This window comes from Mus musculus, chromosome 1 (assembly GCF_000001635.26).
Source record: "Mus musculus strain C57BL/6J chromosome 1, GRCm38.p6 C57BL/6J".
In the NCBI taxonomy this organism is placed as follows: domain Eukaryota; kingdom Metazoa; phylum Chordata; class Mammalia; order Rodentia; family Muridae; genus Mus; species Mus musculus.
In genome coordinates this window covers 151,969,374-151,993,354 of record NC_000067.6, presented here as the reverse complement: position 1 = coordinate 151,993,354, position 23,981 = coordinate 151,969,374, and the positions used below count along the sequence as shown (strand labels likewise).

Sequence of the window (23,981 nt, the reverse complement as noted above, 5' to 3'; positions counted from 1 at the left end):
GGAGAGACATAGTATCCGTGAGATGTGCACCTCCATGAGACAGCAAGAGTATGGTATAGCCCTCCCTTAAGTATTCTTCAGCTCTGAAGTATTTTCAGTTGAGCAGTTTGTGGTCATACATTGTTGTCACAGTTTAATTGCATTTCTGATTACAATGTTCTAAACTGTGAGGAAAATCGCCCCAGCCACTTAAGTGCTCCTAAGCTATTAGTCCTCCGTAAGGAGTGTTGATTGGCTAGTTAGAGAGTTAAGAGTGTTCCATGGGAATGAGTCTATAGGAGAAGACACTGTATGCTTGCTGGGTATGAGTACCAAAGATATAGATTGAGGCATCCTGCTCTCAGACTTTAAACTGTTTTACAAGAAATGTATAGCAAACTATTCAGCGAGAAACTGGGGACAGAAATCAAGCACTAAAGAGCAGTGAGTGTCCTGTGGCCCAAATGTCCACTAGTCCCCTGTCCACCAGTCCCCTGTCCATCAGTGCCCTGTCCACCAGTCCCCTGTCCACCAGTCCCCTGTCCACCAGTGCCCTGATGTTCATGCTCTAAATGTTCATGTCACCTCTCAAGTTAATATAATGAGATTCTAACTCCCCATGTAATGTTGAAGGTTAGGTCTTTGGAGACGTGGTTAGGTCTCGAGACAACATTCATGAGTATTCTGAAGGTCGCACCGGTCACTTCTTATAGCATCTGGTCAGACACTCTCCTCTTTTTGATTCCCAAGCCTCATTTCATCAGTACTATTGAAAGAGGAAGTGAGGAAGCTGGAATGTTAGGCATGGAGAGGGATTTGGAAAAACGTCCAGAGACAGTGTCTTTGTTCTAGAAGCTTCCAATTCAGTGGTAGAACACCTTAGATCACCCGTCTCACTGATTTATTAAGCACTATATAAGTGAGGCTTTCTTGTCTCTGGCCTGCCATATGGTCAGCCATAGATAGTCACTAGGAAGTGGTGACTACTGTGACTCTTCAGGTGGCAGTGACATCAGAACTCAAAAGACATGCCCTCTTATTGTAACTTTCTGAGCCAACTCTGGGTGCTATCCTCTGGGTAGTGTGATTCCAAGGAAAGCAAAGGGTACCAGCGTTTGGATGCAGATTTCTTGAAACTCATCTGATGTTTGGTATTGCTTGGCTCTTGAGCTCCTTGGACCATATAAAAACTGTATGTATCAGATAATTAATGTCACAATAGTAGTGTGTATATAAAAGTTCTGCTAACATATAACTATCCGTTACTGTATAAGCATGCATAGAAATTATCTTTGAAAGTTCTTAAGATTTTTTTCTAATAAAAGCTTAGCTAAAAAGGGCCATAAGTGGGGAGGGATGAAGACTGTGAGAATCAAACATAGTTTCTGTAGTCCACTTCCTTTTACTCATAACCCATATTTGGAGTTATATGAATATTCATATATGAACATGTATGTATACAAATATTCAAAATTTAGTTAAAATGATTTAATGAGCATTTGTGTATGACTATTAAGAAATCACGTGGGGCTGGAGAGACAACTCAGGAGTTAAGAGCACATACTGCCCTTGCATAGGGTCTCCATTCCCAGCACCCATGTTAAGTGGCTTGCAAGTACCTGAGACTCTGGTTGCAGGAGATTCAGCGCCCTCTCTGGCCTCCTGAGGCATTGCACTCAGGTGGTGCACATACACATACAGTACAAAATAGAAGTTAAAACAGAATGGAAGGTAGAAGAATAAAGGCAAACCAGAAATAGCACATCTGCATACTATAAAATAGCGCATCCTCCACACTGCACAAGTCCCTCAAGCTGCAAGCAAAGCAACACGGGCCCCAAATCTCTATCCAGACCATGCTGCATTTCCATTTGAAAACCATACTCAAAACAAACTAAATTACATTTGAATTCTCTTCCAGCCATGGACATTCGCGCTTTACTATGTAAATGTCACTGCTGATCTTGATAAGCATCCACAGAGGAAATTGTCAGATTATATATGAAGATGGCGTTTAGTTTTAATGTACCGAGAGCCTTTGCATCTATTATGTCATCCACGTGGCAGCATTTTTTTTCATTAAATTTCTAGTTCTGATTACCTCCTTTCAATCAAGAAATGTCTTTACCTCACATTGCTCCTGTCTTGAGAGAAAGGCTGTTCTCCTGTACCTTACCAAGTTTTCCTGACGCAGCTATTAGATTAGCAAAGTGTTAGAGAGAAAACGCTGTGGTTTTAGTTCTCAAAATCAGAAGTACCCACTTAAGAAATACTAATTGTGCAAATATTATTAAAAGAAAGCTTGACTCTTGCCAGCAGATGAAAGATGTAATTGGACAGTGCCCGTTTTACTGACTTGATTAGACAACCAAGGATCATAAAACCGGAAATGAGCCTGGCAATAGCTGGAAGGACAGATAAGTACCATCGGATAGGGAAGAGGACACCCAGAGAAAGACATGGGATCAGCAGGTGACAGGGTGACCAGGAAAAGTCAAGGAGTTGTCCTTTGCACACACCCGAAAGCAGGAAGCCAGGAGAGCGCTTGAGACAGCAGAATGTTTACAGAAGAGGAACCCTAGGCCAGCTGTCTGAGAAGGAGCTGTCTGGGGGGCCCAGGAGGGAAGCTTGAGACTCTGGTGCCCAGGTGATACTCAGAGAGGAGCAGCTAGACCCAGGAGCTGAGGCCAAGATGCAGGAGAGGGTTCCCAGTGGATGAAGTCTGACTTTGATTTTAAACTTAAAGAATTACCCAGGCTGAGAAGGATCAATGGATGCACTCTCACGGTCACATAGAAGAAAATCTGATACTCAGATGCACAGTTGGGTGACTGACCATAGTTAATAACAGTGTCGTTTGTGTTTGAGAATAAGCAGAAGCAGGGATATTTGTATGTTTTTGCCACAGATAAATGGTGTTCAAAGTGGGGTCATAACCCTGATTTGGTCATTGCATGTTGCACATGTATAGGAACGGAACAATGTCCTCTAAATGTTTGTATGTGTTGTTTGTTAGTCAAAAAGTTATAAAGAACTTTTATAAAGCACAGTCCTGGCTGTCATGTAGGGAATCAACTGTAGGTGAGAGAGAGGCATAGTATGGTACCCCTTTAATATCTGCTTTTGGGGTGCAGAGGCGGGTGTTTCTCTGTGAGCCTGAAGCTAGCCCAGTCTATATAGTGAGTCCTAGGCCAGCCAGGGCTATGCCATGAGACTCTGTCTCTGTTTGGAGGAGTGTGAGAGTGGAAGAGCAGTTAAGAGCTCTATCCCATTGTTCTGTGGTGATGGGGTCTGAACTAGAGTTGTCAGCTGGGATGGCAAACCCAGTCTGAGTTTGGGGTCCATGTGAAGAATGATTAAGCATGCGCCTGGTTTTCTCCACGGGGCTGGAGTGGTAGAAGTTTGTACCAACAGAAGCTCCCCCCCCCCCCCAAGCAAAGGCATCCCCTGAAGCTTCACGATGTGGCCTGACCACGACACTTGAGCATTTAGAAAGTGTCCCAAGCTGGGCTGAGAGATTAATATGGTCAGAGCCTTCGTAGGTTAATGTCCCTGCTTCGCTTTTGCATTTGGTTCTGGCTGAGAGGTGAAGAGCAGGCATGGAGGTGATGGTGATGTGCTTGCTTGAGAGTCCAGGGCTCAGCTGTGCGCAGGCACATGGGAGAGAGCCACTTCTGCTCTCTAGGAGCCACAGAACCCGGTGACGCTCCAATGCACTCAACCTAAGCACGAGAGGGAAGCTCTAAACATTCGGTGTTTGTTTAGTTGAAATGCTTTATTCCTTGGTTGGGGGGCCAGGACTCCCAAAGAGGCACGGGTATGCCTTCCCCTCCATAAGTCATTTCTGTCCTTCTGCCACAGTCTCCAAGTCGCCCATTCTTGTCACACCTCACGGTCCTCTGAGTGCCTGTTTTTGTATTTCTCGTCTGCTCTGAGCTTTTGGTCCCTGCTCCCAGTCTCTCCATTTCAGAACTCCCCAGGTAGCAACATCTGATGCTACAGGAGAGGAACGGTGTGCACTTAAAACATTGCTGTATGTGGAGTTGAAGCAAGCACTCAGATAATTTCTCACTGGGAACCTGCAGTGCTCTCTCATCTGCCTTCCCTCTGTTCCCACCATCCCTACCCTAAGAGCATCGGGATTCTTTGGAGTGCTTACAGCCGGGGAAACGTGCCCCATAGCATGATACAGAGCATCTGCAAGCCTCCTGTCAGACACATTGATGTTTGTGTGAAGGTGATCAATGCTCATTGGCCTGATCGCTTACGGATTGTGGGGAGCAGTCAACAGACGGTGAATCTTGGAAGACGAGGTGGTAGATGTAGTCAAATGGCCACAAGGAAGGGAACAGTAGACTGAAGTGCTTAAAATGGTGTTTGTGGGTCAAAGCCAGGCCCAGCCATAGAGCCTCCTAAAGGCAGCTCTGTGAGGGCAGCTGGAGGTGATCTTTGGCTTTACGAGGACGCAACAAGAAGTACAGGCTTATCAAAGGAAAGGCGAGCTGAGCCAGCAGACCTTCCATGTGCTCCTGGTATTCCTGTTGTTCATTAACAAAATTTATGGACGAGGGAAGCAGGGAGTATTTTTTAGAAGTAAAGAAATGGCATTATTTTGTCATGAAGTATGGTTCAGGTGTGTTTTTCTATTTTAAAAGTCTGATCACACTGCTTCTCTCAGGGAATGACTTGAGCTGAAAATGACTCCATCCATTTTCTTCTCATTCTTTCCCATAATGACTTCGCTGCTGCCAAAGTCTTTTTAATAGTTCTGTAACCCAGGGAAAGCCAGGCTCCTGGAGGCCAGCATCAGTACTAAAAGGAACACCTTACATCGTTGAAAAGCCATTCAAACTTTTACTGAATGGCCCCTAAAACCTGCAAAGCCCTCTCATTCATGATCAGCACATTGGAACTTACGGATTCCTTCATGAATCTCTGCCGTTGGCGGTTCCTATCTTTCTTCTTTTGAACTACCTCAAAACTCTTTTCTTGAATGCCCTGTAACTGTTCCTCCAGACCAGCCTACCAAGGGCTTCCTGCTTCTCCTGACCTCGCTCCTCTTCAGCCTGCACCTCAGGTGTCACAGCCTGGCCCTGTTCCCTGGCTAACCTCCTTACGCCTCTCAGTCTGTACTGCAGATCTCACTGCCCATCTGCCCTGGGCAAGGCAGCCTTCTTCTCGAGGCCCAGGATGTCAGGTGCTTACCATCCAGAGTTCTGTCATGATTAACTGAGCATTTTTCCTCTACCAGAAAGTCACTCAAATCAGGATCCAGTGAAAGGATGTCGGATGGACATAGTCATTAGATCGTGGTTCTTCATACACACACACACACACACACACACACGCACACACACACACACACACACCCCACACACACACGGACACGGACACGGACACACACACGGACACACACGGACACACGCACGCACGCACACTCACTCACCCACTCACTCTCCTTTGCCTTAAGAAGAGGTTAAAGAGGAGTTTACAGAGTACAGGGCCTACTCTAGAAGGAGTATGAGGTTCTTCTGAAGTAAACATGAGTGACCTTGGCTGAGGCACAAAGATCGGTTCCACTGAGGCAGAGGTTGTTTGAACTCTCACAGACACAAAACAAAACAAAACAAAACAAAGCCGAGAATCAATAGGCGCTGAATTCATTGATGGGCACACCGGGTAGGCTCGGCAGAGCAGAGCAAGGGCCTTCTCAGATGCTGCTCTTAGAAGCAAATGATCTACTATGTCATACATTTCAGATGTTTTACCTCATAGTGACAAAGACGTTCAGTCAGATATAGAGGTTGGTAGTGTTTATTGAGAGGACTAAAGACACTTTTGTAGCGTTCCGCCTCCCTACAATCATGACGTTCTACACAGTCTGTAGGGTCAACTCCAGAGAACTTCAGTTTGCAATGGATGATCATACACTGTCCTAATCAGCCATTGTATAAATCTGTGAGTGTGCTTGCTGGAGGAAGTGACTGCAGATGAAACAGCTGCAGTGTATTAGAAAGACAACCTGTGTTTCTGGCTGTCCAGGGGGTGGTGGGGTTACCGGCCTTATGCAAAAAGGACACATGTGACACCATAGCAGCATCGTTATGCGTTAACTGCCGTTGCCCTATAGCTTGCCTAAAAAAGAACGTCACTGTTTGTATTTTTTAGATTTTAAATAAAACATATAAAAATGTACTGTGTAAATTCTGTTACAGACCCACTTCTGAAACTCTGTCATATAATAACCCAGTCAATGTTCCATGAAATTGAACCATTATTGCCACTAGAAGGAATTTTAACTGATTTTTGCTTACCTTTTGTTTAAATATAAACAAGCATTAGATTTCACTATTGAATAAACACACAGAAAGACACAAGGAATTTTATGAGTGATAGTCACATACTTAGAGTATGCAGTATCTCAGCAGGGCTGTATGTAAGGATGAATAGTAGCTGTACTTTCTCTAGTAGACTTCTAAGGGTTCAGTCCCCACAAGTTTAAGTCCAAAATTCTCCTTGTTCTTTTCAAGCAGTTGGGATCTTTAGGTCATTGACCCTTAAATGTTTTTTATTTATCAGGATTTGATCTAAACCCTGAAAAGAACAGAAATGCCTATGAATGTGCAAAAACCTTATATTAGAGCTCTTTGAAACATTAGGAGCAGGGTGTGTGTAACTATCCTAGAAACTATTCAGCAATGGCTGTCACAGCAGAGCCGATGAGATCACTTTATGCAAGGGCAGTTAGGAAGTTAAGGTTAAGGACTGCCTGGCTCAGGCACTTGACGGCAGTTTGTGTTCTCCAGTGGAGTGTGCTCCATACGTAACGCCGTTCCAAATTTAGAGTCCATCTGGTGAACCTTGGCAGTGAGATGCTCTCAGGCTCTATGTGCTGAGGGATATGCCCAAGCAATTCTCAGAGTAGGGGCTCTCCCCCCCCCCCAGCTATTCTCCCTGGCACCATCTACACCCCTGTCCCCTATTCCCCTACATAGTTTATCACAGAACCCAGCACCTAAAGTATATTTGATAGGAGTTTCCCAAATGAGGAATGATTAAAAGCGAACCTTGATCTGCTGGCACACTGGAGGCCTGCACGCTGGAGGCCTGCAGAGCTCAGGGAGGTGTTTGAAGAGGAGAAGGTTTAGCATCAGACCTCCTTTTGCCTGCTAATACTATTGGCTCAGCTCTAGCCTTCTTCCCGGGATAGGAGGAAATGCCTCATCTCTCCCCCAACATCACAAGACTGTCTCCTCCCAAGACGCACGATGAGAGTTTCTATACTCTTTGGGATCTGGCTCAGCTCTCTTTAAGATAAAGGGACATTTAGGAAGGAAGCCGAAAAGAAAACCATCTCTTCTGTATTTTCTGCAAAAACATAAGCTTTCAAGTGCAAACCATTCAAGTGTGTGTGTGTGTGTGTGTGTGTGTGTGTGTGTGCGTGCGTGTGAGGGTGTATGTGTATCTTTCAGAATGTGTAATTGTGTTTGAGTGTATATTTGAGTGTATATGTGTGAGTGGGAGTATTTGAGTGTGTGTGTAAGATTGTATAGGTGTGTACTCGTGAGTTTGTGTATATTTATATGTGTGTATTTCTGTGTGAGTGTGTGTGTGTCACTGTTGTTTACTTTTAGTTCTTGCTAGAAAGTTTAGTAGTTTGACTCCCGCGCATATCTTTGTGTTTTCAAATTTACACTTTCAAATGGTTGATGGTCATTAATGGAATAAGGGAGCATCAACCCCTCCCCCCCTTTTAAAGATTTTTAAAAAATTTTTATTCTGTTTATATGTGTATATGCATGCCATGTGATGTGTGTGAATGCCTACAGAACCAGAGAAAGTCATCAGGTCCACCGGAAGTACAGTTAAAGGCAGCTGTGAACCCCCTGAGGACCGGGATCTTTAACTAGGGCAGTCCATGCTTGTGGTTCTGCTCCACCTCTTCAGCTCTGGACTGACCCTTCTGAGTGAAAAGCTGAACCAACTCTGTTTTTGAAAAACAAAACAAAACAAAACCCTATTTTGTGGGAGACCAGGGGCTAAACTCCAATCCAAGGAAGAAAATCACAAAGTCCACCTGAGCAAACACCCTATGACAACCCACCTTAGCAACACCCAGGCTACAATAGCAGGATCAAGGTACATGGAGATAACCTGAGACATCCTGCAGAGAACAGATAACCTGATCATCCTGTGCGTCAGGTGGTTCTGCCCTTGTGTTCAGATCCTGCAGTTTACATCAGACATGAGTTTTTGAAATATTAATTGGCTGATCTGTATGGAAATTCCCCAAGTTTGCTGTAACCACAGCAAGCACCCTGCACCCTTAGAGGCTCCCACTCTGACCTGCTGCTCTGGGTCTTGCTTGAGAGCTTATAGTAAAGACCCTTAGATGTTTCCATGGGAACCAGCTCCCTCGGTAATCTGGGAACCTGCAGCTTAGGCATAACACCAAGTGCTATCCTTCAGGTGCTCTCTGCTGTCTCCCAGGTTTACAGATGGGTCTGCAACAGGCTCCTTAATAGTAGTAGTCCCTGTCTTTGGGACTGGAGAGATGGCTCAGCAGTTCAAAGTGATGACTGCTCTTTGAGAAGATCCAAGTACCATTTCTAGCACCATGGTGGCTAACCGCTCTCTGGAACTCCAGTCCCAGGAGATTGGACACTGTCTTCTGCCTCAAAGGTCACTCATTGCATTAGTGTAATGCAGACATGCATGCAGACAAAACACCCATATACACCAAGCAGTAACAAATTAAATGTCTCCAAACAAAGGAAGCGAGCAAACAAACAAACAAACAAAACCTCACCCTGATTTTAATCAATTAGAGGGAGATAAGTGCTGTTCTAATTTCAGGATTATTAGAAGCCAGAATTTTCACAAGCATTGCAGATAGAAGAGGAGGGAATTCGGAAGCTTTCCAGGAAGGCTCCTTCAGCTAAGAAGGGCTCTTACAGTTGTTTTCCACAAGAGTGAAAATCTGAATCAGCTTTGACAGCCTTTTTTTCTTCTCTTTTTCGTCAATGGCTGCGACCAAACAATCCCTAATTCTCTATGCTGTTACCTTGAATAAGATGCTAAAAATCCCACCACAGATCTGTTTTGACTGGAAGCCTGAACATGTTTACAGGGGCTGAACAGCCGGCCTGTGTTCCTGCCTTGCATTTTAATAAGCCACCTGACAAGAAGAAAGGGAACAGATGTGAGGGGGAAAGACAGTCCGGCCTCTGCTCATCAAGGGGCCACACCTTGCTGCTATCAGGACACTGGCTTGGCTTGTAGTGGTGGCTGTCCCCCTCACCACACAATGCAGGCTTTGATAAAAGGGGAGTGAGGTAAAAAAATGAACTCTCCTGGGCCTTTGACAAAAGGAAATCTAGATTTCAATAGTGAGTGTCTTGCCACCATAACCCAAAATGCTGGATCCACCTCACCCTGAGGCCGGAAGAAGAGAGCCTTTCCTGTGGGTCACATCTTCATTGAGGGCTGTCTTCAGATGCACATCTTCATTTCAGGCACCAGCCTTCAGAAATCTGACGGGCCCTTTATTTTAGTTTATTTTATTAAGTATTTGGGTTATTTTTTTTTAATTGTGGCTTTTTGCTGATTTCTTGTGTAACCCCAGGATGGATTTTGCATAGTATGTTTTGTAAGTAGTGACAATAAGCCAAGCTTATAGTCCTAGATGTTTGTTTTCTCCTTAGTTGTTAGGCGCATTGTATTGTCCCAACAGTGCCCTGGACAGCCAGCCAGGCTGCAAAGGAAACCATAAAACCTACCTGCTGTCTACGTTGGTCAGGATTCTGAGTTGATGAAAAGAAAGGAAGAAAGCGCATGTTTGCAGTAATGTTACTGTGGAAGTCATGGCACCGGGGGCTTTTCTATTTCCTTGGAGAAATATATTACTAGCTGGTCTATTCGTTTCCGTTGTGATCCTGCAGGGGTTGAGGAAAGAAAGTGAATGTTTCCTGTGCTGCTCAGCATCTGCTCAGACTGGGCTGTGGTGGGCCAGATGGAAGAGGGCCGTGGGCAAGGGAAGAAGGGTGACCCCTTCTGGGGAACACCTGTGTTGTGTAGTGTGCAGAGAGCTGCCTGGTCTTCCAGAAGTCTCTGCTGGGTTCTCTACTGGTGTGTGATCTTCCCTGCCCTGTTGCATGAGGTTTGGGGCCCTGAGGAGAACAGGGTCTACCAGATTGTGATAGCTGTTATATCTAATAATTGAAGGCTCAACTAAGCATGCATTCGTTCAATTAAACCCTAGCAATTATGTCATTGTGCTGTGACTTATAACCGTTAGTGCCTCAAACCAAAGTTGCGATGCCTTTTTTTTTTTTTAATTTTTATGTTTTTACCTTTATTTTGATCTCTGCATGATTATACTGGGAACATAATTATGTCTGTTCTTTTTTAATTAGCAGTGTTTTGCAATTCATGAGTAAACAATCCTTAATTAAACGTGTTGGTATTACTAACTTCCTTTTTTCATCTGAATAGCAAATCAGAGGATGAGATTCTCTTGTTTGTTCTTAATTTTGAGATAGCATTTGCTGGGTAGCCCAAACTGACTTCAAACTCACCATGTAGCATAAGCTGGCCTCAGCATCAAGATCTCCCCACCTCAGTCTTCCATGTTGGGATAAAACACATGAGCCATCATAACAGGCTGTGAAATACTTTTACTTTGTATTTGTCAATTCAAATCTATCTCTGAACTTGATCATTTTAGACTTAGGATTCCTGAAGGGCTCATTACTGTAATTGTATACAAGTTTCTCAGATTTCTTTAGAAGCAAGTTGAAATGGGTCACGGGAGATGGCTCAGTTGGTAAACTGCTTGTGGCTCAGACATGAGGACCTGAGTTCAAATCCCCAGCACCGATGTAAAAAGCTGGGTGAAAGGGTGCACCCCTGAAATCCCACTACTGGCGAGTCAGAGATGGGGTTATCCCTGGGACTTGCCAGTCAGGCAGGTTAACTGAATCATAAAGTCCAGTTTCTGCAAGAGACCCTGTTTTAAAAAGTGATGCAGGAAGACCCCAGACATTGACCTCTGGCTACCACATGAATCCAGAACACATGTACATACCACACTCATGCACAAACATACAATAGAAATAAAGAAAAAGTTAATAGATTCAATATCTACCTTGATTTACCAAGTGGAAAAAAAAACAATGCAAATGGCTTGGTCACGAACATTGGGTCTTTTCTACACCTACATGCAAATCTCCTTAGCTTCATGAGGCCAAGAGAAACATTTGACAAGCAAAAGGGGATGTAACTATAGCTAGATTTCAGAAATACTGCGTTAAGAGGAAGGGTGGAAGGATGACTAAGAGAGTCAACTAACCTGGGCCCTTGGGGCTCTCAGAGACTGAGCCACCAACCAAAGAGTAAGCAGAGGCTAGACCTAGGCCTTCCCACACATATGTAGCAGATGTGCAGCTTGGCCTTCATGTGGGTCTTGAACAACTGGAATGGCGGTTGTCCCAAAAGCTGTTGCCTGTCCATGGGATATGTTCTTCTAGCTAGGCTGCCTTGTCTGGCCTCATTGGGAGAGGATGCTCCTAGCCTCAGAGAGACTTGAAGTGTCAGAGTGGGGGAATACTCAGGGAGTCCCCACCCACTCAGAGGAGAAGAAGAGGGAGGTATGAGGAGAAGGATTGTGGGAGGGGGTGGCCAGGAGGGATACAGTGAGCAGGATATAACGTGAATAAGTAAAATAATACTAATGATAATAATAATTAATAATAGAAGTAGGGTGGAGAAACTACAACTACATTGGAAAACTGCAAATTATGAATATTAGTATGGGACATTTTTAAGGAATATACTCACTGTACTCATAGGCCTTAAGAAAATATGTTACAGCTTCTTAGCATAAAATCAAACTTAGTGATGAGCAGCTGTCTTTCTTCGAAGTGCTTCCATACCATTTTCGAGGCAATTTGCTGATGAAGTTTTCTAAGTCCATAATTTCTGTGATGTTTCTCCCCCTGCAAGTTGGACCAAAGATGAGTCAAAAATCACACTTGTTTTTAAACTCGATGTACCCAAGTCGTTTCCTGTTGACAGGAACCTGGTGAAAATGTCATCCTTGTCATCGCCAAAGCTCTGTCCTAGAGAAGGACTTTCTTTGGCTGCCAGCTTTCCTGACTTTTGTCCCATGAAGGGTCTGACTGAGATTTGTGTTCTCTTCTCAAGTCTAGGTTCCCTCTACATCCCTCTGAACTATCCACCATGGGACCTTTCCAAACCTGCTTAGAACTAATTGATAGTTTAGCTCTGTGCTTGTAACTTTATAGACACAAAAGTATAGATGTGCAGGTTTAATGAAAAGAGCCCTGAAATGAAAAAGTTCCATTTCCAATTGGTCTTATTTGTTGGTACAACTCTATAGTCATAAACAGTTCTATACTTTTCAAAACGGGGAAAAATGAATGTGTGACCGTCCAGCTGAAGTATGCTGCTGCAGGCACTCTGCACATGTAGTTTCCTAGGGATAAAGGAAGATGTTCTCATCCTCTTAGGCTGGTGTGTAGTGTCTCCCAGTATGCCCGGATTCCAGTGACTTTCAGATGCATGGAAGCGCCTGCATCTTCAGTGTCTGCTGCGTGTATAACGTCAGTGGTCACACAGGGTGTCTCCGAGTTGGACTACTCAGCCAGCCCTCCAACAGGCAAGGCAGAGCACCTACTGCCAGGGACCCAAGCTGTCCATGCTGGCTTCTTCCAGACTGTTCCAGATAAGCCACGTGTAAAAGCTGCATGGGAAAGAGTCTAATGTAGGGCTTGTGCTTTGCTGACACTTCTCTGTCACTGGAGTAAAAATTCCTTCTTTTTGTTTGTCATTCAGATGAGTATAGGATCAAACCCGTGGAAGAGGTCAAATACATGAAAAATGGGGCAGAAGAGGAGCAGAAAATAGCAGCCAGAAACCAAGAAAACCTGGTAAGAGCTGAAGTTCTCCTTTAACAGTGACTTGCGGTGGCTATTGTTAAAAAAAAGAAAAAGAAAAAGAAAGCCTTCATCACACATTGATTTGAGGCTCACACCCTGGCTCAAGATTTCTTGAAAACGCTGTAGCTATTCTTAGCTTGCCTGGAAGCTGCACCGTTACCCTGTATCCTGTTTGTCTCAGAATAGGTCCCCTTTCAATCCTGATAAGAAACGCTCCAGGGAAAACAGCAAAATTGTTAATGTTTCTAGACGTGAAGTTGAAACCCCTGATGTCGGATTGAGATGGGCTGGAGGTAGACCTAACCCCTCGCCTCCTAACACAGATCCACATCAGGATGAATAGTAGAGTTTCTTTATTTGAAACCTGTAATGAGGAAGTTGCCTTTCAAAGGAAAACCACAGAATTCTAGAATAGGTCCGCATCCAAAGAGCCCATTCTTCACGTTCATGGTGTCGAAGGTACCACACATTTGAGTTCATGCGCTAAGTGCGATGATGGAGGCTGGGGAGCTCCTTGCTCTGGCATCATTCACTGTGCACATTCTTCCCAGCAGCCCGCCTCAATCAAATATCTAGGCAGTTATATTAATTGATTTCTCAGAGGTTAAAATAATTAAGAGTGTATATTTATTCGGTTGCCCTGGTGCATGATGGGTTTTGTTCATATTTTGCATATATCTTATGTTTAGATTATTTACTTATGTGATTGAGTGCATGTACTTTTTAGGATTTTTTTTTTTAGGATTCTGTGTATCAATAAGTATTTTTGCTCCACTGACATTTTTTCTAATACATGTTTCATTCCTTAATGACCTCTACTGTAGCACAGGGGTCGACACAGTATTAGCCCCTCCTCATGCCTGCCATTTTCCATCAGGATTCTAGTGGATGTTAGAGGCGATCAGTTTTGCTTCCTTCCTTCTCTTCTAAACATGTGACCAACGGCCCTAAATAGTAAAATGTCAGCAAGGGAATATTTTATATTTTAAGTATTGAAAATAAAGGACTTCTCAGCATTGGGTGGGGAGGGGGGGGGAGTTGCCTGGGACAGACAGGTCCACAGGCTCCATCCCCAGGACACAGACTGGGGGACAAGGGTATTGAGAAGAGTCTAGATAATGACATACTTCATAAATGGCATTTAAATTTCTAACAGCAGTTCTTAAATGCATGGGAAAAGGACGATGACCAAAAAGTAAAAGTTAGTTTTTCCAGGCTTCTCACATGAAGGTTTGTAGTTGCTGTGTTTATCATCAACAGGCAAAGCAAAGATCTGGGTAGGTGAAATACTCGATACTAGAGAGCAGAGTTTTCCTTGCTCGATGCAGTGTGGGTTCAATGACTAGATCTCGGCACTGATGCTGGAAGCTGGCCTGGGACAGCCTGGCCTTGGCTCCCCGCTTTTGTACCTCTGCTCCACGTGCTTGTCCCTTGGAAACCTGAGGAAGCTGGAGACTGAGGTTGTCCTCGCTGCTCATCCTGCTGAGACCAGCACAATCTGCCCCACCCCACCCCCCTTCGCATCCTTGCAAACGCATTCCTGTTCGCTCTATGCTCAGAGTTAACACTAGTATCCTGTGCAAGCCAAACACACTTGAAGAGAGAGGCTTCGGGTCATTCTGGCTGATTCGTGTGACACGTACGGCAACCCCGCGCCTACATTTGGCCAAATGATTGGGATTTGTGCTGCCAATGGCGGTTTTCCAGTGCACAAGCATTCTCGTGGGAACAGGAGTTAGATGTCTTTGATTCTGGAATGAGCAGGATGCTTTCCAAAGTTCGAAGTGATTCTCGGTGATCTGTTAGTATGGTGTGTGTGTTGGTCAGTGTCCAGTCTCGCAGGACACTCTGCCCAGCAGTCACTCCATAAAGCTTGTGATCTCCCGTCACTTAAGCCTTTCCGTCAGTTTCCATGGCTGATGATTCGTCTGTGGCCATCACAGAAGAATCCACAGCAGACATTTATCCTGATTTCTGTCATTGCTTTACATCTGCATATTCTACGTTGGTTCTTACTCTTACCTCCTTAAGCAAGGTGAAGTAGTAGATTGATTTGCTTTTCTTTTTTAACCATCAAAAAGCTATTCAGACACAAGTGGCAACCTGGATTCCAGATTCTCCTTTTCTAGCTTTAAAAGTTGGGCCTTAAGCTTCTGGAGTTCAGAATTAGAGAATTAGAAGAAAATATAGGGAAAGCTATGTCAGGTCTTGGCAAAGGGAGACTTTCTTCATGGCGACTTAGATTAACAAGAACTGTAAAGGGAGAGCTTTCTTTTCAGATATCAGAGTCAAATTCTTTTTGAAAAACTGAATAGCCGCAAGATGGAGGTGGTTAGGAGCTTTGGAGAAAACACTTGTGATCAGAACACAGTGAAAGGACTCATATCTGAGATACATAAAGAGTACCTCTAAATATACAAGGAAAGGGTGATCTCTTTAAAAAAAGAAACGAATAGACCCAGTGGTTCACAGTAGAGCACAGACCCTCACAGGCATACAAAAGGCTGTTCCCCATGCTCTAGACTGTGCATACTTAGAGATGCATTTTCTTTGTGTGCCTGAAGGACACTGCCCCGCAAGGCATGCTTCACTGGGGCTCTGGTGGGCTGCCCCCTAAACACACTTGAGCTTTTGTTCATCTGATTTTTCCCGTTTCCCAGAGCCAGAGGTGTGCTGGTTCTCAAACCGGTTTGTGCTGGTTGAATGTCATTGTAATTATGTAATTTAGTTAAATAATATGCAAGCCAGTGAAACACCAGCATGGAGAGAGCTGTTACAGTGAAATTTAAATGGAATGCTTTGAAAAGTCTTGATGAAGGCGGGTTATTAAAAGCTTGCTGTTTAATTGAATTCTACATTCAGATTCTTTTACGAGGCCATTACTTTCTAACTTCCCTTAAGAAATCAAACAGGAATCTCAGCTGTGCATTGAGGACATGGTCGGTATCCCTCATGAAAAGGAAAAGCCATTTCCTTGTGATAATAGATGAGAAAAGAAATATACATCTTGGTATCTTAAAGTAAAATAATATGTTTAGTGTACATATACATTTTATATGTCCCTACAATCACTCAATGACCTTAATTGCCAGTTTAGGTGGTGTCATCTAATACTACTTATTGAAATTAGGGACATGCAAATTAAAATGTGATCCCATGTTTCATCCATTTGGATTGGCAAAAACTTAAAATTTGATAATATCAGACTTTGACCTGATGGTAGGAAAATATATGTTGATGTACCAGCGGTAAACACCTCTCTCAGAGGGCAGTGTAGTGGTTAATATCTCTGGCAATTTAAACATGCATGGCTATGACCCAGCACTTCTACATCTGTGTACAATGGGCAGCTGCCTGCATGAAGGAGGAAGCTTGCGTGAGACATTCATTAATAGTGCTGTTTATAGAAAGTTGAAGGCAGACCTTTCTTCCTGTCAGCAGGAGAACAGTAGTTACATCATGCTAGGTAGCAATTAAAAAAGGAATTGGAACTGTTTTGGAGAAAACCATGCCAATCTCCGTGTTGATATATGTATTGTGATATATGCATTGTGATGTATTGTGATGCTGTGTAGGATTCTTTAAAATGAACCTGAAACAGCAGTGCTCTGTGTTTTCCCATAAATATCTGTGCATGGGGGAAGATTCATAGATACAGATGTGCTCCAAACTAGTGGCACACCAAGTTCAGCTAACTGATTTGCAAAATGGACATGATCCTGGAACTCACTTTAGGGAGAATTTGTACAAATTACGTAAGATAGTAGCACAGTTCTGGGGAAGACTATGCCATTATTGGCCATTATTATTTTAATTTTGTGAATCCAATTTCATTACTTAGGAACATATGAGAAAGAACTGATAATATGTTCAAGGGAGATTTTTATTATTATTTTTAGCATTTAGAACTTTGGTTGAAAATTCATGTATTCAAAGGAAATGTTATAGCAGTTTTCTGGTTTTGACTACTTCACAGTCATAAGCAAGATGGTGGCGTTTTCTTCTTGTCTTTGGTAGATAGATTCCAGGGGCCGGGGGCGGGGGGGTATATAAATCAGCCAGACGGACCTTGAGAACTGTTCAGTTTCATTCCATGGGAGTTCACAGTTCTCATTGCAAATAATTTAAGCATATATTACTTTAGACTTGGCAGAATGCAACCTTTTGCCTCTGCTAGTGTCGGGAGTCCTCCTCACTGTTTAATAAAACACTGTCTTGTTTTCCTTAATTAACACTCACCATGTAGAGGCCGTCCTCCCGCGAGAGCTGTTCAGTCGCGCCACTCCGGTCTGCTTCTTGTGCTCGGTTGGAGCATGAGCTCCCAAGATTGACAAGTGTTGCACTGATCTTGATTCACCCTTTCAAGATGCCTTTGTATAAATGAGGAGATTTTCTTTTCTCTCAAATGATGCACAGCACTAACTTTTGATTTCTGTCTTGTCCTTAGAGTTGAAGGATGCCTTTGACTTGGGCGAGTCATTGGGAATGGGAGTGTCTGAACTTGGAGGGACTCACTTCCTGGCTTAGGGACCTTTAGACACTGAAAAGTTCCCACAACAAAGCAAAAGAGGACACGCTTGGTCCTTTATTTACACAAGGACAATTAGTGACCTGTCTTGATGTGACCACATACACAAGAAGAAGCAGCTTGAGGGAGAGAGGGGTCATTTTGGTCACCATTCCTGGGGATAATGCCCATTCTGAAGAGGAAGGCCCTGGGCAGTCCCGGGATGACACGTGTATCCCTGATAATTGATGCAGCAGGAAGCAGAGATCAGACAGGAAGTGGAGCAGGCTGTCAAGCCTTAGGGCCTGCCCTCCAGCAACCTACCTCTTTCAATACTACTCCATCTGAGTGTTCCACAGCCTTCCAGAACAATCAAGTGACCAAACACAGGAACCCATGGAGGAGATGCCACATATAAACCAACAGCAGACTAAATACTTCCCTAGCATGTGGTTATCGCTTCAGCGTTAGACTTGGCCCAAATACATACGGCGCTTAAGTTCTACAGAGGGGAGATAACCCGCATAATGTAGTTTGACATCAGCCTGAAGATCTTCTGGATGATCATCAGCTAGAGAAGGGCAGAGTAGGTGAGGGGAGGGCTTTGGTGGCTTCCTTCTCCCCCCACCCCCGTTGGCTGTGCATAAGAGGGATAGCGGGAAAGGTGCTGTGCCTCTTTATCAATCTTGGACGTCTTCCTTTCCCCAGATGCCGGCACTTTTGTGTCACTTGAGCGGGGCACATTCAAGGTCCCACAGACTATTCTGGCACTGTGCTAATTTGTTTTCAAGTAGAACAAAAGTAGCTTAATCTCTGAGGGGGAGGGAGCTGTTGACTCAGCCTTCTGAGTGTCCCTGTGATTAGCAGAAGCCTGGCTCCCGATTTGGGAACAGCATGTTATGGGATGAAAACAGGACTCACAGGTGTTCTGTACCGTACAGTCCAGCACAGAGTTCCAGCCATCCCTGCCACGCCTAATTAAATTAAACAGTCACCTGGATCTGTTGCTGTTACTGTTATTTCGTGGCAGAGGAAAAAGTAGGTGCTAATTAATCACTTTGTCCACGACCCTGGAAGAAAACCCTGTTACCTTGGTGAACATGTAGGAAGCAAAGGGTTAGCTATGCACATCGTTACACAGACTCTACACAGAAACCAACCATTCAAACATGGCTGGGAATATGGTTGCTAGGCATTGGGTCCAGAGCCCCACGAGTGCAAGGCAGGTGCCACACCCCGGACTCCTCAAAAATGGTTTCTGAAACAACTGCAAGGCCATCGTGACAGGAAAGCACAGAAGAAAATGACTGAAGTTGTATTTCAGGTTCCACTTTCTCTTTCCCATACTGAATGCATAGCACTAACAAGGCGAGGGTGAGCCAAGTGTTTACTCCCAGAACTGTCTTCTGTCTCTTGAATAGATCCTTCTCTCAGCGAACTCAGTTCTGATGGTCAGTTGGGCACATTAGGCACACTGAAGGAACGGCAGGAACAACAAGGACAAGTGGTGACTCTCTGGAAACCCAAGGGGACACCGACGTGCACAGTGCAAGTAGAAGTAAGGGGAGTCTCTTAGTAAGGCCTCAGGAAGATGGGGTGGGGGTGGGGTCCTAGCATAGAATGGTGGGCCTTCACTTGGGATCCTAGGAGAGTCATTGTGGGCCAGTGTTGTAGCAGGGCCTTTCACAAGGCCAGCTTGTCATCAGCTGGTGACTGGAAAGATTTTGAGCAGAAGGAAATGTTGAGCCAGTCTTGGAGAAGGGGACAGGGATCATCAGTGACACATTGGGAAGTCTCTGTGACCAGTTGACGTATCATCTGGTTTGACATTTTAGCTTTTATCTTTTTTCCTTGGGTGGCACATTAGTTCCTGGTGTCCTGTAGTAACTTTATGTGCTTTAATACAGCATTTGCATCTATAGACTGAATAGGGCAGACCCTACTGGTCTAAGTTAAAGATGGAGGGTGGGGATGGCTTCTGTTCCCAGCCTTGTGGCTTTTGAAGATGCTTTCCTTGAATGGTCTTAGACGAGTCTGCTCTTGGTCTCCATCTGCCCAGCATGGACAGCCTCTGGAATAGCCCCCGACATGATAGAATAGACACAGCAATGCCTGGTTTTGATTTCTTCTCTCTTTTTCCAACTGTGACCCCGATGTTTAAGTAAAACTAGGCAGAAGCCATCTTGAAGGAGAAATTCTGTTTAGGTCATTTAGGATATTGTTTGATCTCACTCACACATGGACATTTTGTTTGCAAGTGGTTCCGTTACAACAGTGGAGTCAGGGAAATGAGTGACAGCTGAGATGACCAATGTCATCAGAGTGCTTAGAGCCATAGTTTAGTGGTGTGCTGTTTCCACAGGCTGTTCAGATTTCTCTTTTATAACCCATGTCAAGCTAAAAATAAAACCAGAGTGTATAAATTTCACTCCTCTGTTGACAAACTCATGAGGTGGCTTCACCCCAGTTTAATAATTTATGTCATGGAAGTGAGTATCCAAAGAAGCCTCATGTTTCCACAAGCTGGGCTCTAGTCAGCATCTCTCCTTCACTGTGAGAAGATAATATCTAGACTTTGTGGAGATGAAGGACTCACCAGCCTCACGGCTCTTATCTTCAAAGGGTTCTTGGTAATTCTGAAACTGTGAAGAGAACAGAGAGAGAGAGGCGGGGATGGAGGGAGGGGTTGGGAAGAGTAAATGAACAAGGCATAAAATATTCATCCTTCTCCCTCAGAAGCGGGAGGGCGTATTGCTTAGCCTGTCAGTATCATAATAGACATATGAAAATGCTGCTCCAACTGCCTGCTTCCCATGTGTGCTGGGGCTAATTGAATTTATTTACTCAGTGTTCTGTATGATAGTTGATGCCAGATTTCTTCCTTCTTTGTAAAAATACAACAATTGAGAGTGACAACCATCTCTTCCCGAACTCAGTGAGCCATCTTGGTCTTCTGGTTTGCGCCTGAATGGGTGGTTCCTTACACACTTCCCATAGCCTGGCGATTTAGGGGTTTGGTTAAGCCCAGATAAACACTTCCTTGATGGATTTTTATGTTTAAGGGAACTCGGATCAGAAGTGAGATTGGACTCTGGAGAAAGAACGAGTATGTGAAGAGGGGATTGGTCCAGAAACAAAGCAGAAAGCCCACTGTTAGAACAGAGACACTCAAGACTGCCATGACTCTGGGTCTCCATACTCTGAAGTCTTTGGCATGCAAAACATACAAGGGACAACAGGAGACAGCAGCTGTAGTTAGGAAGGGGAAAGTGTGCTCTTGCTAGTATTCCACAGAGGTTTCTTAACCCCCACAACAATCCCTGTTGGCCAGGGAGAGGGTGAGCCAAGATGTAGACAGTGCCACGTGTTCATGTTGTTTAACTGTGCCTCCAAAATTAACTTCTCCTTGTTCATAAATATACTACTTGCTTGAGTTACTTTAAAACACACTTGGCAAAAGATAGAAGTGAATAAAAATAAGAAAAATCACTTACAAGTCCCGTGAGACCCATTGTGTTTTTATACCTCATATGCATAGAAATGTAACATTCCCAAGCAAAAAATAGAACATACAAGGCTAAATATAGTCTCGCCGTATGTTTAGCAATGATGCTTTTAGGCCCTTTCCCGAGTCGATTGAAACCCATACAGAAGCCACGTGATACCTGGTCAGAGTTCTACTCATAATCACCTGAAGCTAGAAGAAACCAAGATGTCTTTGGTGGATGAGGGGACAAAGGATGGCACATCCGTACAATGGAATATTACTCAGTGATGAGAAGGAGTAAGCTACCAAGCAGTGGGAAATTTTAATGACTCTTCAGTGCATATTGCTAACTAGAAGATGATGGGCTTTTACTTGGAATCATTAGTGCTGAATTCCCTCTTGCTATCTTGGATAGAACTTGACATGGAATATAAAAATAAATCCAGCTAATAATATTCTAAATCTTATCATAGGCAAGCTTATATTTCGGCTGTTGCTTTAGAAAATAAAAATTATTTGGCGTTCAGTGGTAAAGTCACTCCCAGTGTATTCAATCATGTTGTAAGCCCTACCCTTGTTTCTGGGCTAAAAATAAAGACAAACATTTTGCAAGACTCTCCTGCCCCTCCCCCCACCTATTGATAAGTACCCAAAAAACAGTAAGTAAAATGTACATTTTTGGAGTCCTTCCAAGCTGTCCAAAGTTAACTTTCAGTAAGCATGTTTGATGGCTACAGCCTAGCCACTACTTAAAGTACATATGGTATTTTATGTGCACAGCCTATTCCCAAGATAAAATTCTAGTTGCTTCAGAGAGGTACAGTTGATTCTTCTAGGCTTTGCCATCAGTGTTGGTCTGATGAGCTGTGATTATGTCCAATGACAGGCCTCTACACTGTGTGGTGCCTTCCTTCTTGGCTGAAGCTTCTGCAGATTGCTTGACCCCAGATCCTGCTGAGATCTCAAGGGTATCTGCTTAGGGCATGGGCTGTGCTAGGCTAGACGATCAAGGTGGTTTGCACACAGGACTGCAGTTCACAGAGGCTGTGACCTCACCAGGAGGACAAGTGACTACATGGGACTTTTCTACATGGTGTGGGTTCTTGTAGTTGGTTACACTGATGCCAGTCATAGATTTTATCAGGTAATTGGCTTTGTACAGGTAGGGGCACTTCCTATAATTGTCACAGAGCCTACCAGGTGTAAAGAAAAGGAAAATAGATCCCACATGTTAATGACAGAGTGACAGGCATGGCAGAGGGACAGAGGGAATGGGAGAGAATGCCCCAGCCACCTTCGGGAGCTATAGTCTGCTATAATCACCAACTTGCTCAAATTTCTGGGGAGGTAAGGAGGGCCCCATGGGAAAAGCACTGTGGGAAAATCCACAAACTTCAGAAATCTGGATCGAGCCCTTCCATCTAATTCTTATTCAAAAAGAAAAGTTGATCAAGGAAAAAAGAACCTCATGCCTCTCTCCTGAAGGAAACACCCTTATAAGCACTTGGTACCCACAGGCACACTCTCTACCACAGGGAACAGAGAGACCTGTTGTCCATCAGGTCTCATACAGAATGAATCTGAGAAAAGCACCAGCCTTGCTCCTAACCCAGCAACACAATAGCAAATTCCACAAACCTTGCCCTTCTTCCTCTCCCAACAGGAATGATGGTCACAGGTCTGCCTCACAGTGTGAGGCATAAGTTACATGTTCTTTGTAAAACCTAGTAGAAAACAGCACATAGTAGGTTCTTAATAAAAGGTTGCTGCTGTTCCTCTCATCTCTGTTTCCTGATTTCCATCTAGAGCAGTGGTTCTCAACCTTCCTAGTGCTACGGCCCTTTAATACAGTTCCTCATGCTGTGGCAACCCTCAACCATAAAATTATTACATTGTTACTTCATAACTGTAATTTTGCTACTGTTATGGATTGTAATGCAATTATCTCTGTTTGTCACTGGTCTCAGGCAACTCCTATGAGGGGGTTGTTCAACCCTTGGAGGGGTTGCGACCCACAGGTTGAGAACTGCTGATTTGTAGCCTGTGCCTTCAGAACTTTCTAGAGGATTTCAGGCACTTCAGTGCTTGGGAATCACAGGTTCATTGTTTTGTGAACCATTCATGGCCCATGGAATCTTTCAAATTACAATTTTAGTCTTTGAACATAAATATAGTATTATAATTTATTAACTGTTTACTCTTCTAAGAGTCCTAATATGGTGGCCAATGTTGAGTCATTGTGTTTAACGTGGAGGATTCTGCATCTTAACTCCCAGTCGTCAAGTTTAGATTAGCCCATATTGCATATGAAATTTGAGAAAGAACAAATTCAGAGTTTATTGTAAATGATATTGCTTATTTTAATAGAGTTTCTCATCACACACTAATGAGGAAAAGCTGTGTCTATCTTTAGGCAGTGGTCTTGTCTCAAGAGCCTGCTAATTAGCTAAACGTTTGGCATGTCTTGGTTACCCCAGTGGCCTTGATAATTAGAGTCAGCTTTGGACTCGACAGTCTTCCGTGTCTGTCTTATTTCCACTTTTGAAGGCATCTTCATCCACAGACCTTTCTGACCCTCGCTCCTGAGCCGAGCAGAGGATGTGGAGAGAACAGGTTAACCAAGTGACTCTTCTCACTTTCTCTGCTTTCAAAGGATGCTTAAGTTAAAAATACCCTTTTACTTTTCCAAAAGTAAAATTGCTATTTTTAAAATGGGAGAAAATCTTTACAGGGCTAAAGCTCTTGGTAACTTCCCAATCCCTGACAAGAAACAGAAAGATTCAAAATTCAGCACAAAGGGACCAATAAATTTGTTGATTTATTTTTACACAGTATTCTAGGAGTGCCATGAAATGGAGAGGTCCCACGGTGTGCTAATGAAGTAATCCGGCATGTTACAGATGGAGATGTCAGAGGCTGGAGAGATGGCTCAGTGCTTAAAGCACTCGTTGCTCTTGCATAGGACCTAGGTTTGGTTTCCAGCACCCACATACTTTATCACAGCCATCCATAACTTCTGTCCCAGAGAATCCAGTGCCCTCTTCTGACC

The 23,981-nt window shown here is 43.9% G+C and overlaps 1 protein-coding gene across 3 annotated transcripts in view; it reads left to right on the top strand.

Moving 5' to 3' along the window:
* Positions 1–23,981, top strand: part of 1700025G04Rik (RIKEN cDNA 1700025G04 gene) — a 206,598-nt gene that overhangs the window by 97,767 nt on the left and 84,850 nt on the right. For all 3 annotated transcript variants that reach the window (NM_197990.3, XM_030242805.1, XM_011248069.3), the window contains exon 3: positions 12,835–12,929. In NM_197990.3, coding sequence (NP_932107.1) covers positions 12,835–12,929 — 95 coding nt within the window. The remainder of the gene's footprint in view (positions 1–12,834; positions 12,930–23,981) is intronic.